The sequence below is a fragment of the Tursiops truncatus genome, chromosome 7 (assembly GCF_011762595.2).
Source record: "Tursiops truncatus isolate mTurTru1 chromosome 7, mTurTru1.mat.Y, whole genome shotgun sequence".
In the NCBI taxonomy this organism is placed as follows: domain Eukaryota; kingdom Metazoa; phylum Chordata; class Mammalia; order Artiodactyla; family Delphinidae; genus Tursiops; species Tursiops truncatus.
The window spans coordinates 66318549-66337738 of record NC_047040.1 but is presented as its reverse complement, the minus strand read 5'-3'; the positions used below and the strand labels follow the sequence as shown (position 1 = coordinate 66337738).

The following is a 19190-nucleotide window of genomic DNA, read 5'->3' as shown; positions in this document are numbered from 1 at the left end:
GATTACTAATATCTGATGATAAAAATTATACCTAGTTTGTATGTTCTTTTCCTCATGGCTATCACCTTTCTGTTTTATTGGTATATATTTCATTGCTGTTAATGATGCACATTTTATTAGACAAAAAAATCTTCATTTATTTTTGTTAATAACTATTTCCTTAAATTTGACCAAAACTAGTGTATTTCGGGTAATATTTTCATATAGAACCATATTATTTGGGCTTTCAGATGAATTAGTGTAGCAAGTACAATACTCATTTATAGTCAATGAGAATGTCTTTCAGAAGGTAATGTTTCTTTCTTCCTTAAGTACTACCTAAGGTCTACATTATAGGGAGACCAATATAGAACTATATGGAAGCCTCTAATTTGTATTTGTTGTTTTTCTCCTTTAAGATATGTACATGTAAATTACCTACTAGATCTTTAATGTGGGCTTGGCTATTTTCTCTCAGGTACACCTTTACAGGAATTTACACTTTTGAATCACTTATAAAAATACTTGCAAGGGGCTTTTGTTTAGAAGATTTCACATTTCTACGGGATCCGTGGAATTGGTTGGATTTCACAGTCATTACTTTTGCGTAAGTATCTTAATACATTTCCTATCCGGGAAGAGTAAATCATTAGTGGGAGCCTATACTGTATTTCTCCTTGGTGGTTTCCCTTAACAGATCAAGCATTTTTCTTGGTTATTATGTGAATTTAGGATATTTTTCTTCCAATCAGATTGTGCACTTTGGAGAAATTAGGGACTATCATAGTAAATTACATGGCTTTGATTTCAATTAGTGCTGTAAAGCAATAAAATAAATTTCCCAAGTAACAGAGATTATGATTGATGACAGTGCCATTTTTCTCTTAATTGGGAAATCTGATGGCAACACTCATTGAAGCTGAAAGATCTTGATGAAAGACCAACTTAGACTTAGATTTCCCTAAATTCTGAATAACTCTGATTTAATTCTACAGGTATGTAACAGAATTTGTAAACCTAGGCAATGTTTCAGCTCTTCGAACTTTCAGAGTCTTGAGAGCTTTGAAAACTATTTCTGTAATTCCAGGTAAGAAGAAACTGGTATAAGGTGGTAGGCCCCTTATATCTCCAACTGTTTCTTGTGTTCTGTTATTGTGTTTGTGTGTGAACTCCCTATTACAGATATGTGACAGAGTTTGTGGACCTGGGCAATGTCTCAGCGTTGAGAACATTCAGAGTTCTCCGAGCACTGAAAACAATTTCAGTCATTCCAGGTGAGAGCTAGGTTAAACACCGAGGCTGACTTTAGCAGCATTGGTGCTACAATCACAGCTTTTGTGCGTAAGCCTTGTTGCTTCTCACCTATTGCAAATAAATTTGTAAAAAAGCAAGAATCAGTACATCATATTTTGGGTGGATTTGATTCTTTGCTTTTACTAGTTGCTTTCTTTAAAATGATCTGTTCTAAATCAGCCTTTGAGTTTAACAAGTTTTTGCATGAGGCATTTGCAGTAACAGGCTACATGGTTTGTGTCCTGTAACATCAAGCTTTCTGCATAGAAGCTAAACTGTAAGGCATTCAAACTGCTGCAGATTTGACCAGTTAGGTCTAAAACTGGTAATTTTCTTAACTTCAGATAAATGAAAGAGCAAGGGATAGCATGAGTGCTGCATGGGGCTCAGTTTTCAGATGTCTTCCTTTTTTAACCCATACTCAAGCTTGCAGAATTCACAAATATATAACCTCATAACTCAGTGACTTCAAGATTTCTTACTACTTTATTCATATAGATTTTTATAAAATCAATAAGAGGTTAGGGAGTAAGACATCTGCAAATAAAGGCAAAAAATTTATACAAGGTTGATGTTTAAGCATGAATAACAAAACCATTTCTTTTGCTCTAAGGAGTATTTGGAAATACACTTTTGGTTTATTTCCATTCACGGTTTTCTAATGAACGTACAAATTCTGCTTTCATTCATTTTCACCGGCTAGCAGGCTTTTCATGAAAATGTTATTCGATCACAAACATTAAACTAATATTGTTGGCATTCTGCATGACATCTTTATTTTCCAGGACAAGCTCATGATGTTTTTGTCTGTGAAGTAGCTGTCGAATAGTATATTTAAATTCCTCCCTTTGATTTTATGTGTAGGCCTGAAGACCATCGTGGGCGCCCTAATCCAGTCAGTGAAGAAGCTCTCAGATGTAATGATCCTGACTGTGTTCTGTCTGAGCGTGTTTGCACTAATAGGATTACAGCTGTTTATGGGCAACCTGCGAAACAAATGTTTGCAATGGCCCCCAGATAATTCTTCCTTTGAAATAAACATCACTTCCTTCTTTAATAACTCATTGGATGGGAATGGTACCACTTTCAATAGGACAGTGAGCATGTTTAACTGGGATGAATATATTGAAGATAAAAGTAAGATATACTCTTTTGACCATTAAGCTGTTTAGTCCTTTAAATATTAAAATATATATATAGTGAAAATTGTCTCAATTTTGATGTGAACCAAATTACTTAGACCAATTTAAGATAATATATATGATACAGAAATCAAATGGTATCTTACTCCTTTTTCCTTATCTTTCAATCAACGCGATAAAAGTTACCATTTGAAGATGTGTTCTTTTCCTAAACCAGTCTTGACAGCAATACAGTATAATGCTTTATAAACAAAAATATTCATTTGTTGGGGATTGATCAGGAGTTTTCAGTCATCTTAATAAATAAATCAGTAGTTTGAACTATTCAATGTATTTTGCTGAAATGGATTATTAAGAAGACTGAGGAAAAAATAATCTGGCCCTATTTGGTTTGACTCAATGTATGTATTGAGTGCATATGATGTATCTGGAAATGGAGAAACTAAGATGAAATCTGAATTTGTGTACTCATCAGAAAGTTAAGCAACCTCAGTCCAGCAAGTTACTTATTGATGAGAAAGTGTAAACCCAAAGCCTACCTTTATAATATTCTTATTCCAGTTTATCTCTTTGGTATTAATCATTGTGTTAGAGTTGTTTATCAATACAGTTTGATTTTATTTTATAGATGGACATCAGAATATACTTATGATTTAGTATAACTTCTTATCATTGAAGCCTGCCCCTCTGTCATTGGAATGTCCAAGTCCCTCCCTCTCTTTTTTTTTTTTTAAATTAATTTATTTTATTTATTTATTTTTGGCTGCGTTGGGTCTTCGCCGCTGTGCGGGGCTTTCTCTAATTGTGGAGCACGGGCCCCAGGTATGTGGGCTTCAGTAGTTGTGGCACATAGGCTCAGTAGTTGTGGCTCACGGACTCCAGAGCACAGGCTCAGCAATTGTGGCATATGGACTTAGTTGCTCCGCGGCATGTGGGATCTTCCCAGACCAGGGCCCGATCCCATGTCTCCTGCATTGGTAGGCGGACTCCCAACCACTGTGTCACCAGGAAAGCCCCCCTCCTTCTCCTTGTGCAATTAGCTAGCCTACTTCCATTGATCTCTTGATTATCAATACTCCATTGGGATACTTAGTCTGAGGTATCCTTCATGGTTTTTAGAACCATGTGAAATTTTATCACTTCTCACATTATATTAATGTTTTATGAATTAGTATTCTCATGAAGATTTTTACTGAAGAGATTAACATTCTTTGGACAAGTGAATAAATAAAACAAATGATTTCATTATTTATGAAATTTCCCATTTATTAATGTTATAATAACAGCACAGTGACAATCTTTGCACATAAATCTTTTCTCTATTTCTGATTGTTTCCTTCAGATAGATTTCTATTAGTAGAATTTTGGGGGGTTAAAGGGTATGACGACATTAAGGCTAGGGAGACATAGTGTCATATTGCTCTCCAAAGAGGTCAGACCACTATATACCTCCTATAGCAGTGGCCATCTTACTGAATTCTCATTAATATTGATTATTACCATATTTTAACATCTTCTGATAGAAGGAAAAGTGTATCCTCTTTTTAATTATTAATGTAGTAGAATCTAAAATTGTTTATTAGTATCATTAGCAAGTTATATATTTAATGTAATGTGAATTATCTGTTGACATTTTTACCTGTTATTCTATCAGGTGATAGTATATTTTGGGAAATTCATAAGATCTCTATAATTTATCAAGTATGTTAACATTTTGACTTTTTTTGGCGAATATATTCTCCAGCTTGTTTTTTCTTCTTATTGTTTGTTTTTGATCCCTAAGTGATTCTAATTTTTAGGCAATCAAGTCATCAAATTTGTTTTCTTTTTTTCTATAGTTAATATTATAAAATGCTTCTGGATTCAGAAATAATAAAAATTTTCACCTAGATATTCTGCATGTAAAACAGCCACCTATATATTCTGCATTTAAACAGCCACCTGTATAGTCTAGATTGAAAAGAAAACCTACATATTTTTATATTATATTAATGGACTTGTCTTTAAATCTTTAATCCCTAAATATCTAGAATGATTTTTTGATATATGTTATGAGGTAAGGATCTAAAATTTTTTGTGAAACTATGACCCAGATTGACCTACATAATATATTAGGGTATTCCTTGAATATAGGCTTTTAAGTATTCCTGAAAACTATAGTAAAATTTTTTTGTGGGGGTTATGTGTGTGTGTGTTTTTTTAATATATATGTGTCTGTATGTTTTTGTATGTGAATATGTAAATATGTATGTTTATATATGTGTATGTTTCCTGAGATCATCTTTGCAACTTATTAAATTTATATATAAGGTATTCCTTAAGAATAAAAAAAAGTATACTTAGAAAATACATATCTCCAAAGAAGCAAATTTATCTTGAAAGACAATATTCAAGCCAAAACTCAAAGCAAAACACTTACTTACAGTATCATGGAAAGAGCAAACAGCTCAGTCCACTTTTCACAAGAAATTAAGTTAAAATTGGTAGGGAAAACAAAGGTCTGAATCTAGTTTGGGTCCAGGCAAAGCATAGTTGTAAAATAAAATGTTATTTCATGGCAGCATTTAGAAGCAACAGGGCTTTCCTATCTCTCACTTTTTGTGCCAAACAGCCTTAATTTGACAGCTATTTTTTGAATTATCCCAAGCAATTTGAGTTTATATTTGCAATAAATTCTGATAGAGAATGCTATAATAGTTATTCCTTACCAAAAAATTTCTTTCTAAATCAATTTTCTAAACATTTGTTTAATCAAAAATGTTTTTTGATATTTGTTTAATATTCAATTATTATTAAAATATTTTCATTTAGCCCTATATGCATTTATCATTTTATCAATTTCATCATGGTTTAAGAAAAGGTAAGCTTTGTTACCTAGGCACAATGGCTGAAGTGTTTTGAGGTGTTTTTTTTTAATGATTCTTTCTATTCTTTGCTCTTTTAAATAGGTCACTTCTATTTTTTGGAAGGGCAAAATGATGCTCTGCTTTGTGGCAACAGCTCAGATGCAGGGTAAGTGATGTTTTGTGTTGAGTCTCAGTCCACACTGTTGCATCGGCCTTAATAACCTGCTACCTTCCACCCATCCAGCCCCCGCTTGCTCCTCATTCAAAGCCCTGCGTAAATTCCACTTCACGCTGACTCTCATAATAGCTGGGATAAGTGTGGATTCTCACCTCCTTCACACACTCACTCATACGCAGCAATTATTTTTCCATACTAGGTCACAGCTAATCTTGCAAATTAGTTCAATGGAAAATATAGGGAAAAGCAGTACATATACATAAGAAGCTTAAGTTAATAGAATTCATAAGCATGTTCTTTTATAAGTGTGATATTCTATATAAGCTAATGTGGTCTCCATGGCATAAAATGTAAGATATCTGAAGATAATGTCAATATCTGAGGTGTGATGAGTACATGTTTAGCATATTTCAGCAAAGCGGTTAACAGCATAGACTGGAGAGTTTACATGAATTCAAACCCAGACTTCACCATATAATGTCACCTCTCCTTGCCTTGATTTCCCCATGTGATAAATAGGAATAATTATAGGGTGGCTGTGAGAATTAAATGGATTAATGAATGTTTAGCTATTACAGCATTCAATAAGTACTTTTAATTATTATGATTGGCATCATGTGAATGCTTATTATTAAGAAGTATTGTACCTGGAGCTAAAGCAAGGAGGAAAATTCAGAGAAATAGTTACCTTTCTCTAGTTGACAAGATTTTAGAATCATAGACAGAAATCTAATGTTCTTTCTGTGGAAGATGATATTGTGGACATTAGTAGCTAATACCTGTAGCAAAATTCCCAATGGTATCAGCATCAGGCTTTTTATTTGGCTCATGTGATAAAGATTGTGCTGCCTTTATCTCCAGATCTTATAAGTAAAACAGACTGATTTTAACTCTTTCTCTGTACTATATTAAATGTTTTACATATGATATCATATTCAGTGATTGTAAGTTTGGGAGGCAGGTTCTGTTATTAGCCCTTTCTTACATATGAGGGTTCTCCAAGACTAGCAAGTGTGGGAAACTTGCCCAAAGTCTCACAGCCCAGAAGTGTCAGGCACAATATTGAGGCCAGGTCAGCTTGATCATTAAGGTCATACTATGAAATCTTCACTCTGCAGACTCATTCATTCCTCTCAATGTGCCCCCACCATCTTTTCTTTAGCCCTCTTGCCTACCTCCACATTCAGCACACTTCTGCCTCTAGATATCTTCAGTGAAAATCAAATTTTTCCCTGTAGACTTATTTTTCTGCTCATGTTCACAAATCCCAGAAGATAGTAATCATAATATGATTGCTTTTATATGGAGACATGATAAATATAATAATGACAATCATGAATCACAGAGGAATCCACAAATAGATTTAGCGGATTCTGTTGTTATGTAAATCAGTCCACTTAAGTGCTGGGTTGAGCACTGGCTAAAGTGAGAGAAATCTGCTTTCCCTGGTGTCTCATAAAATGGATATTGGCGTCTATAAAAACAGGAAAGCCAGCCATCCACCTTATAGTTACTGACTTCCTTTCTTTCCTTTAACCTAATAACAGCCAGTGTCCAGAAGGATACATCTGTGTGAAGGCTGGTAGAAACCCCAACTATGGCTACACAAGCTTCGACACCTTTAGCTGGGCTTTCTTGTCCTTATTTCGTCTTATGACTCAAGACTTCTGGGAAAACCTTTATCAACTGGTGAGAACAGATAAAATGATTCTTCTGGGAAGCATGAAATACTGAGATCAAGAGAATTGCTATAATATACTTTATTACTTAGAGTGTGAGCTCATAACATCCTGTATAAAATTTAACAAAATATCTCTTCCATTTTTGCAGACATTACGTGCTGCTGGGAAAACATACATGATATTTTTTGTGCTAGTCATTTTCTTGGGCTCATTCTACCTTATAAATTTAATCCTGGCTGTGGTGGCCATGGCCTATGAGGAACAGAATCAGGCAACGCTGGAAGAGGCTGAACAGAAGGAAGCTGAATTTCAGCAGATGCTTGAACAATTAAAAAAGCAACAAGAAGAAGCTCAGGTATAGTAGCAAACTTCGAGCCTTTTTGTGTTTGTTTATCTCAGCTCTCTGACCACACTGTCGAGATCAGAGTCATTTAACACACAAAATCAGCAGTGGTAACTGATGTTCGAAACAAGTCATATGTATTTGGTAAGTGTTAGGAGCCTGTTTGGTTATTAGGAGATTATTATTTTGTTTTGATGATTATTTACGGTCAATAGTAATGGCATCCAAACATGATGAATTATAATGAACTTTGTTGACCTTTTTTTCTCCCTTGTGACCTTTTATTCACTCAAGCTCACAAAGTAGTTATACCTACATGCCTTCAGTCGAAGTATTAATCTTCTGAGGAAGCAGAATTCAGTTATAATTGCTTCTTCGTTAGTGTTGCTAGAGGTGGGAAAGGTCAGAAAACCAGGGTCAAACTGAGAAGATTATTTCATAGAGTCTGGAAGAAAGACAAAGACCTATTTAATATTTATTTTCTATTTCAAGTGTTTAAATGCAAGTTTGTGGATTGCATAAGGAAAACACTGGTACATAAACATACTAAATCATTACATTCTTTGCCTACCACTCTGTAAATCCTATAATTTGGACTGTTGAGGCTTCAAAATAAGGCAAGAATTTCTCTAGTTATGTTTGTTTGACTTAATGTCACTAATCCAATTGCCTATATTCGTCTTTTCTTGAATGTAGAGTACAGTTCCCTTTTAACACAGAATATCCTGAATATCAATATGTAATAAAGATCAGATAAATAAAATATACGGGGCTAGCAGCAACAATACTGAGCACTTTATCTTTCCAATAACTGAACTGTTGAAATTTACAATATCAATATGTAATAAAGATCAGATAAAATATACTGGGGTAGCAGCAACAACATTGAGCACTTTTTCTGTCCAGTAACTGTATTGTTGAAATTTACAAATTCATTCAGATGCCATGATCTGGGATTTTCTTATATACAATCTATAATCTGCTTTTGTTGTGCATTTCTTAGTGAAATAATCATTTTAAGTCAAAGAGAAAAAAGGTTTATTGAAACGAAATACTTGACTGAATTAAATTTAATAATTTAGACTGGCACTAAAAGTCATTGTCAAGTGGAAGTGTGATGGATCAGGTTAAAATAGGAAACCTTTAGGGCTTCCCTGGTGGTGCAGTGGTTGAGAATCCGCCTGCCAATGCAGGAGACACGGGTTCGAGCCCTGATCTGGGAAGATCGCACATGCCGCGGAGCAACTGGCCCCGTGTGCCACAACTACTGAGCCTGCGCTCTAGAGCCTGTGCTCCGCAACAAGAGAGGCCGCGATAGTGAGGCCCGCACACCGCGATGAAGAGTGGCCCCCGCTCGCCGCAACTATAGAAAGCCCTCGCACAGAAACGAAGAGCCAACACAGCCATAGATTAATAAATTAATAAATAAATACAATTAAAAATAAAGGAAACCTTTAGTTCTTAAATTCTTTCCTTATGATATTGTTTAAATCACAGAAAAAATCATTATGATATTTGAGTATCGTATTTATCTTATTAGATAATTAGAAAGTGTAGTGTGAGGCTACAGGTTGAAGATCTTCATTAAAGTCACATGTATCATCTTCCACTTTTCTTTTCATTTTAATTCTTTAATCGGTCTAACGACAATGCATTGTTTTACAAATACATACTAGAATGGAGAATCATTTTTCAAAATCACATATTCATGATACCAAAATTAAAGTAAGCAGTAACATAGATAGAGTTTTTCAAAGTGTATATACAACTACCATCTCCCTTGAACCCTTCTAGGCAGCAGCTGCAGCAGCATCTGCTGAATCAAGAGACTTCAGTGGTGCTGGTGGGATAGGGGTTTTCTCAGAAAGTTCTTCAGTAGCATCAAAGTTGAGCTCCAAGAGTGAAAAAGAGCTGAAAAACAGACGGAAGAAAAAGAAACAGAAAGAACAGTCTGGAGAAGAAGAGAAGGAAGATGGGGTCCACAAATCTGAATCTGAAGACAGCATAAGAAGAAAAGGTTTCCGTTTTTCCTTAGAAGGAAGCAGGCTGACATATGAAAAGAGGTTTTCCTCTCCACACCAGGTAAAAATATTAGATTATGTAAATTGCATTGTCATAACAAACACAATTCTTTTAAGATTTGCCAGAATTTGTTTAGATAAAACTGCCTTCTTCCTGGATGGCACAATGCTTTCAGAATGGTAATGATCATTGAGTGTTTTGGTTATTACCTCAAGGAATTTGTGAGTTTTACGACTTTTTGGAATTCAGGAACGCATTTTTAGAGCATAGATCCCACTGGGCTTGGGAAGGCTTGTGATTCTGAGACTTCTCAGGGCAGTTTTCTACATGAGGAATAATCAGCAGATGATTACTGTCCCTTCTTAGCTGTGGTGCCTGGACCCAGTGAATTGTAGGTTTTCTGAGTGACAGGTTCCTAAAAGTGAAGAGTGGATTCTTTCAGACCATCTGTGCAGTTGTTCCCCTGCATGTGTGAACTTCATATGAGGAGTGTATTCTTCGTGTCCTTGTTTCAAGGGAAACCGAAGCAAAATTTTTCTAAAAATGTAATCAAAAATTTTAGGTAGACATGCACTGAAGAAGATTTATGACACTAAGTAAACAGTTGTGCTTAATTGCTCTTGATTATCTTTGTCTCATGTTTAATGAGACTTGCATGAAAAGAATATCTTGGCTTACATAGTGTAGAAAATGATATCTAGATGCTTCTGGCTTATGTACCAACACAAGCTGCTGAAACTTTGAAATTTAGGATCCTTAATTGTCTTTGAAATTACCAAGAGAATTACCAGAAATACAGTTTTTCAGTAGTGAAAGCTTAATATCCATACAGTTAACAGTCACAGTTTGAACAACACCGATAACAGTGATAATAGCTAACACCTAGGTGGTGCATTTCTACTTGAAGCCGCTCACTGCAGCCCTAGGGTGGTACTATAATCTTCATCCCCAATCTGCAGATGTGAAGACAGGGGAAGGCTGGTATTCTTCGCTGAGTGCCTGTTTTGTGCTTGGCATTCTTCTTACTCTACCATAATTAATGTTAACAGCCCTGCATAGTACTACTTTCACTATTTTTTAGGCTCAGTGAAGTTAAATAATTGCCCAATGTCATCTGGTTATTAAAGGTTGAAGCGGCATTCGGATTTGGCCTGACACTGATACCCTTGAACTTTCCACTGTATCAGGCTGACTAGAAAGAATATCTTTAAAAAAAAATCTTTTTTTTCCCTGGCAGTCCAGTGGTTAAGACTTCACCTTCCAATGCAGCCAGGTGCAGGTCCGATCCCTGGTCAAGGGACTAAGACACCGCATGCCATGTGGCATGGCCAAAAAATTTTTTTTAAATAATAATAATAAAAGAAATTAAAATATTTTTAAAAATCTTAAGGAACTGTTGAGGAAATTTACAATTTGATTTCATTTAAAAGATACGTATATTTAGGATTATACATGCTCTTTGTACATTTTTTAGTATACACAGTCTCACATAGCCTTATGTTTAATACATATAAATTTTTATGTCAGCCTGATTCATTCCAAGTCCAGGTAACATTATAAGATAGGATAAATTAAAGGCTTAGTGAGGTTGAATTCAAATTTGAAGTAGAATTTGTTTTTAAATAAATATCAACATTTACTTACCCCTATTCATGTTGTTGTCACAGTCATTATGATTACATTAGTGGAGATACTAATCTTAATAAATGTGAATTTTTAAAAATCAAATCCCCTTTTTAGAGCATTGTTTATTTTGAAGGAAGGGAAAAGGAGAAGGAGGGAAGGAGGAAAGAAGGAAAGTAACTTACCTGAGGAAAAACTACCTAAATCTGAACTGCAAACCAACAGATACCACAGAGTTATTCCAATTTGCTTCATTTCAAGTCCTATAGAACTAATTCTAGGCAAAATAGTAAAGTCTGAAAATGTTAGGCTCTATCCCATCTGTTTCTGTAAATTTTGTCCAAAGACGTAACATTTTCCCCATACTGTCTTCTTAAAACCTCTGCTTCCTAGTTGGGCATTATAGGTGATCACTCATACAACATGTAATATCTGGCTCAAATTGATATTTGTTTCTGAAGTGGTGTGTGTATAAAAATAGAACTAAAGATTTTTATCTGATAAAGAAGTAGACAAGTAACTAAGAAGATGGAGAGGGCAATGGAGAGGCACAGAGAGAGAGAGGGGTAAAGGAAGAAGAAGAAAGGGAGGGATGCTGAAATCATATTAATCCCACTTTGCAAGACCCTGTAAGTACTACTGAAAATAGTGAACCAGGTTCTTAACCTGGGTACAGTGATGAAGGGTCCATAGCTTTTGTTAGATTTTTCAAGGGCCTAAGGCCCCAAAGTATTAAAAACTATTGTTTTGTAGTGACATGATAGGCAACTGTGTTGGTAACCATTTCTACTTTCATATTGAAAAAAATATAATGTATACTTTTATCATAGGATTATAATTTTCTCAGTAGAGTAGGTGGATTGTATGAAATATTTTTTAGACTTCAATATGACTTGTTAGTGTGGGAGAAGGGAAAGAAGAAAGTCAAGATTGCAATCTCTAATGACGTCTCAGGACAACCTGAATATTTTATTTTGAAGCCTTTATAAGATACTGTTGACTTTCTGAAGTTATTATTTCCCTCCATATTTGTGATAAACAAGGAGTTTTTAGAGATCCATTTGGTATGGCAGATTTTTTTCTTACTGTCCATCCTCTATTTGTGGCATAGCATTTGATTGCTATGGATTTATGTAATCAATGTAAACAGTGGAAGTTGATGCTAATGGATGGGAAACAATCATTTTTCATATAGCTGCCATATGTAAACTATGCTCTTGTGTGGCATAATTCACCTTTGAACTTTGAGAAACACTGTGTGCAATTTAATAACATTTCTCTCCAGCCCTTCTATTGGCTCTAATCGAGGGGAGTACTTGTAGTTAAAATAAAAACTCTTACTAAGAGTGGTACGTATACATAATTTCTACTTTATTTCTTATTGCCAAGCATTTCTTATCTGGCTTCTTTTTGAGGTAATGATAACCAGTAGGTCAGAAATTCTGTAACTGTTATGTCCTTATAGCTAATTTAAAGTCCCTTGTGAAGGGAGAGAAAGGAGACGTGAAAGAAATTGGATAGTGTAGGAGAAGTTTAAAAAATACTCATATTGGGGACTTCCCTGGTGGTCCAGTGGTTAAGACTCCACACTCCCAATGCACAGGGCCCGGGTTTGATCCCTGGTCAGGGATACTGTGTGCTGCAACTAAGACCCAGCACAGCCAAATAAATAAATAAATATTAAAAAATAGAAAAAAAAAATACTCATATGGAAACAATAAAAGAAAAGAATAATGAAGTTGATAACAGGATGATAAAACATGGGTATAGGAAAAGAAGAAATAAGTTCTGCTGTGGGAGCAGATCCGTATTCTTAGATGTGTTTCTGTAAATAATGAATAAGATCATATAACATAAGATAGTGTTTAAAGATCATAGACATTTTATAGATGTTTATAGATGTTATTGAGAAAATAATTCTTTAGCTGAAAATAAAATTAAATGTATACTTATTAGTCAGGGAATGTTAAAAATATATAGGTACAAAATAATAATTTTAGTTAGCTTTAAATCCTTTGGAGATAAAAAGATGAAACTAGTAATGGTTAAATGATAAAGTTGGTATTCTATTAATAATCATAGAAATCCAACTTAAGCCAGCTTAAGCAAAAAGGAGGATTAAATTATATAAATGATATCAATGAGTAGTTTTAGGCACAGCTAGATGCAAAGGCTCAAAACATGTTATCAGGGCCAAGTATTACTCCACATCTCCAGGTTCCTCCAATATGCTGATAAGATGCCCACCATGGCTCCAAACTTACATTCAATATTTTTTAGCAACCTCAATCGAAAATGCACCTCTTTCTCAACAATTGTACAAGAAATTGGTGGCTGTCAAGGGACCATGCAGGGTCTCCTTCCCATTTTCAAACCAGGCTCTATGGCCAGAGGCATGGAATACACTCATTGACTAGACCTGGGCCATGGTCTTGCCTGGGGGGCAGTTCTTGGAGATAATCGGGGTACTGTCAACAGAAAAAGAACAAATGGGTATTGGACAAACAGAAACAAGTGCTCACTAGAGTGAGGTTGTAAAAATAGACTAGTAATAAACAGGAAATGATTCGTTGTGCTCAATGGTACTATGTTTGAGAATCAAAGTAAACTGAATGATAACAGTGACATTGTAGTCATCTAGAAAATTGTCAAATGGTTTTGACCAGATACTTAGTGAAGACCAGGTTTGTAAATATGGTGCTCTTTAGATTTCTTGAGACAGAAGAGTGAAAATCAGGGAATGAGTCGTACAGTTCTTTCAGCTAGATTTGTTTAAATTATTCATGAGGACTGTTATAAAATATGCAAAGGGAAGGAGAGAAGTTGCTCCTTGTACTATAATTAAACAGACCTACTAGCAAGATTGGTTTTATTTTCCTTGGTGGTGAGATCTGCATCTGGGTGTGGGCACTAGTGAACTCTTACTGGTGTAGTTTTGGCTTCAAAGGATCAAAACTTAGTTGTGTACTTAATTGCTTTCCACTGGATTGTTAAATAAGAATAGTTTCTAGAGAAGGGTCTAGCAAAGATTTCAGTTCTAGGTGCCAGAAATGAGACAAAACAGTCTTTGGGGGGGGTACTTATGACTATCTGAAGTCATGGGTAAAGTAGAAGAAAATGGTAGAAAATGAGAGCTCAGAAGATGAAAATCAAGGAAAGGAGGAAAAGGGAGAGCAAAACAAAAGACCTGTACCTTGTAGAAAGTGCCAGAACCCCACCAGCAGTTGCCACAGGAGCCCTTGCTTCCACCTGTCCAATGCCTTACCTTTGGTGAGTCAACAGCTATGAAATGAAGAGTCCAGGCTCATATTGTTCAGGACACCAGCACTTAATTCTGTTCATCTGTTTTTTGTTTGTTTCCTTTCTTGTTATTGATAGTCTTTATTGAGCATCCGTGGCTCCCTTTTCTCTCCAAGACGCAACAGTAGGGCGAGCCTTTTCAGCTTCAGAGGTCGAGCCAAGGATATTGGCTCTGAGAATGACTTTGCCGATGATGAGCACAGCACCTTCGAAGACAATGACAGCAGAAGAGACTCTCTGTTTGTGCCGCACAGACACGGGGAGCGGCGCCCCAGCAACGTCAGCCAGGCCAGCCGCGCCTCCAGGGTGCTCCCCGTTCTGCCCGTGAACGGGAAGATGCACAGTGCTGTGGATTGCAACGGCGTGGTCTCCCTCGTCGGGGGCCCTTCTGCTCTCACATCTCCCGCTGGACAGCTCCTGCCAGAGGTGAGGCCAGTGAAACCTGCAGCTGTTGGCGAGGGAGCTGTGGCTGGTTGCAGGCAGGAATGGGTTTCGATATCCACACGTGTGAATTTTACGGAGTCTAACGTTCAAAGGCCGAAATAAGTTATGAACTTACTTTGTCAAATTGTTCAATTCAGACTTTTCTCAAATGAATTAAAAACGTAGGTTGGGTCTCATAGACTATAATTAGAAGTATTCCTTCATCATTATTACTACAGAATGAAACTTGCCAAAAAGTATAGCAACAATTTATCATGCATTATGATTAGTTAATATAAGCAAAGTAAATGCAAGAAGTGATATAAATACTTATCTTAAGGATCTTGTTATCTCTGTTCCTTTAAAAGAAGAACTTGATACTTCCACTTGAAGTAGATAGTATTACTAAATACATCTAAATCCTGCAATGCAACATTCTTCCTCTTGGAAGGTCAGAGTGCTGTAACATTTTTCGCACCCAGATGACCATTGTACATCTGTGTGGTAAAGAAGCCACTCGAAGTACCTGGTAAAGTCATGTGTTGTAATTGTTAGGGCAGATTTCAATTTTTATATTACCGTCATGAATTTTTTAATTAACATAGTGGCCCTAAATCATGCATATGAAAAAGGGTTTCAACTAAATACCAGACACTTACAGGGATATGTTATTGACATTTCCTTTGTAAAACATAGGTGCTTTTTAAGTTTGGTATTAAATAAGATTTCATTTGCCAATATAAAAATATTCTAGCAATGTCATTAGTTATACTTTATAGCTTACAGAGTCATATTAAAATCTTCTCAGTATGATTTTTTTTTTTTACACAATTCTACTCATTATAGTTGGACGAGCTCTTTAAGCTACATTAAAATCATATGGAGTCAGCTTTCAGTCACCTAATAGAGGAGATTCTTACCTTGGATTATAGACATAGCCACTGATCTTCACTTTTTTCACATAGCCTCTCCCCACCACTTTCTCCCAGAGAAATGTCCAGGTATCCTGGAGTCAGGTCAAATCATGAAAAAAGTAGAACTCTGTTGTGAAAGAAACTGGACGAATGCAAAGGGAATGTCAACTTCTCTTAAAAAATAATCATGGCTAACTATGTACTAGATACTGTCCAGAACACTTTACGTGCATTAATTCATTTAGTCCTCACAACAGCCCTTTATTGTAGTTACTAATATTATCCTCATTTTATAAGGAGGAAACTGAGGCCTGTGCATGGTGGAACTAGGGTTTGACCCCAGGTATGCTGACTACTGAACCTACATTCTATGCGTATTGCAATATTACCTCCCATTAATTTTCTTAAATGGAAAAGAAGACATGGCCAAGGAAACAAAAACTTTCATTTTAACCCAGTGTATCTCAAAATATATTTCATCCTCAGACTACTTACATCAGAATTCCGTGGGATACTTTTCAAAGTGGAAATTCCTCATTTCCCCCTCCCTCCACCCCTGGCAACCACCATTCTACTCTCTGCTTCTCTGAGTTTGATGACCACAGAGTCCAAAATTTCATTTATGCAAGATAAATAAATTCTGGATATGTTACTATATAGTATAGGACCTAGAGCTAACAATACTGAATTGTAAATTTAAAATTTGCTAAGAAGGTAGATCTCATGTTAAGTGTTCTTACCCCAAATAGCAACAACAACAATAATACGAGGAGTGGAAGGAAACTTTAGAAGGTGATGGAAATGTTTATGACCTGACGGTGGTGATGGTTCATGGGTGTATACTTATCCCCAAACTCATCAAGTTGCGTACCTGAAATATATACAGCTTTTTACATGTTGATAATACCTCAATAAAGTGGTTTAAAGAAAGAAATGGAGATTTCTGGGCCCACACTTACTCAGACCAAAAGGCCGAGGAGAGCAAGATCAGAAATTTCTTCTTCCTTGAAAAGTATCTCACATGGTTCTTACACATAATAAAGTATGAGTATCACTGATCTTGATAAAGGTTAATTGAACAAACAAAAATAAATCCACAACTTCTTTGCATAAATACAAAGAGAATGTAAGTCTGTCAGAAGATATTTAGCATTTATCAATAATTACCAATCAGAGAGGGTGGTATAAATCTCTGAAGGCAAATTGGGGCAGTTTGAAACAAAGCCTAGTGTGATCTCTATTTCCTGCTGCCTTGTGTCCATCCTTCAGTGCTACAGTCAGGTGTGAGGCAGGGCACTGCAACATGAGCTGCAACATATGGTGTCACATGAGCTGAAAGTACAGGCCAAAGAAGGGACTTTGCAAGACTGCAAAGAGGAAAAGAGAACAGAAAATAAAGAGCTGCAAACAAATGCCACCCTCCAAAGCACACAATATCCTACACTTTAACATAAATTCAACTGAAGCAATGTAACTTAAGAAACAATTTCCTTGGTAATATCATTAGAGATTTTGGAATCTAGCACTAAAAATTAGACAGATATAGGATTATACATATAATTTTATATAGAGCAGAAGTGACTAGATGACCTTTAAGCGACCCTATTTTTTCTTTCTTTCTTTCTTCCTTCCTTCCTTTCTTTCTTTCTTTTCGTTTTAACATCTTTATTGGAGTATAATTGCTTTACAATGGTGTGTTAGTTTCTGCTTTATAACAAAGTGAATCAGTTATACATATACATATATTCCCATATCTCTTCCCTCTTGCGTCTCCCTCCCTCTCACCCTCCCTATCCCACCCCTCTAGGTGGTCACAAAGCACAGAGCTGATCTCCATGTGCTATGCGGCTGCTTCCCACTAGCTATCTATTTTACATTTGGTAGTGTATATATGTCCATGCCACTCTCTCACTTTGTCCCAGCTTACCCTTCCCCCTCCCCATATCCTCCAGTAGGTCTGTATCTTTATTCCCATCTTGCCCCTAGGGTCTTCATGACCATTTTTTTTTTTTAGATTCCATATATATGTGTTAGCATACAGTGTTTGTTTTTCTCTTTCTGACTTACTTCACTCTGTATGACAGACTCTAGGGGCATCCACCTCACTACAAATAACTCAACTTTGTTTCTTTTTATGGCTGAGTAATATTCCATTGTATATATGGGCCACATCTTCTTTATCCATTCATCTGTCAGAGGACACTTAGCTTGCTTCCATGTCCTGGCTATTGTAAATAGAGCTGCAATGAACATTGTGGTACATGACTCTTTTTGAATTATGGTTTTATCAGGGTATATGCCCAGTAGTGGGATTTCTGGGTTGTATGATAGTTCTATTTTTAGTTGTTTAAGGAACCTCCATATGGTTCTCCATAGTGGCTCTATCAATTTACATTCCCACCAACAGTGCAAGATGGTTCCCTTTTCTCCACACCCTCTCAAGCATTTATTGTTTGTAGATTTTTTGATGATGGCCATTCTGACTGGTGTGAGGTGATATCTCATTGTAGTTTTGATTTGCATTTCTCTAATGATTAATGATGTTGAGCATTCTTTCATGTGTTTGTTGGCAATCTGTATGTCTTCTTTGGAGGAATGTCTATTTAGGTCTTCTGCCCATTTTTGGATTGGGTTGTTTGTTTTTTTTGATATTGAGCTGAATGAGCTGCTTGTAAATTTTGGAGATTAATCCTTTGTCAGTTGCTTCATTTGCAAATATTTTCTCCCATTCTGAGGGTTGTCTTTTCATCTTGTTTATGGTTTCCTTTGCTGTGCAAAAGCTTTTAAGTTTCATTAGGTCCCATTTGTTTATTTGTGTTTTTATTTCCATTTCTCTAGGAGGTGGGTCAGAAAGGATCTTGCTGTGATTTATGTCATAGAGTGTTCTGCCTATGTTTTCCTCTAAGAGTTTGATAGTGTCTGGTCTTACATTTAGGTCTTTAATCCATTTTGAGTTTATTTTTGTGTATGGTGTTAGGGAGTGTTCTAATTTCATACTTTGACATGTAGCTGTCCAGTTATCCCAGCACCACTTATTGAAGAGGCTGTCTTTTCTCCACTGTATATTCTTGCCTCCTTTATCAAAAATAAGGTGACCATATGTATGTGGGTTTATCTCTGAGCTTTCTATCCTGTTCCAGTTATGAATATTTCTGTTTTTGTGCCAGTACCATACTGTCTTGATTACTGTAGCTTTGTAGTATAGTCTGATTCCTATAAGTCAGGGAGCCTGATTCCTCCAGCTCCGTTTTTCTTTCTCAAGTTTGCTTTGGCTATTTGGGGTCTTCTGTGTTTCCGTACAAATTGTGAATTTTTTTGTTCTAGTTCTGTGAAAAATGCCAGTGGTAGTTTGATAGGGATTGCATTGAATCTGTAGATTGCTTTGGGAAGTATAGTCATTTTCACAATGTTGAGTCTTCCAGTCCAAGAACATGGTATATCTCTC

At 36.0% G+C, this 19190-nt stretch overlaps 1 protein-coding gene across 3 annotated transcripts in view; it reads left to right on the top strand.

Annotated features, from left to right (window-relative positions):
• The window catches only part of SCN2A (sodium voltage-gated channel alpha subunit 2), a 94148-nt gene that overhangs the window by 14017 nt on the left and 60941 nt on the right, over positions 1–19190 (top strand). For 2 of the 3 annotated variants that reach the window (XM_073807621.1, XM_073807620.1), the window contains exons 5-12: positions 458–586; positions 1162–1253; positions 2137–2409; positions 5363–5426; positions 6986–7127; positions 7269–7475; positions 9258–9545; positions 14487–14834. In XM_073807621.1, the coding sequence (XP_073663722.1) occupies positions 458–586; positions 1162–1253; positions 2137–2409; positions 5363–5426; positions 6986–7127; positions 7269–7475; positions 9258–9545; positions 14487–14834 (1543 nt within the window). Of the gene's footprint in view, positions 1–457; positions 587–974; positions 1067–1161; positions 1254–2136; positions 2410–5362; positions 5427–6985; positions 7128–7268; positions 7476–9257; positions 9546–14486; positions 14835–19190 lie in introns of all 3 variants that reach the window. The other variant, XM_004314501.4, reaches the window with a different exon arrangement.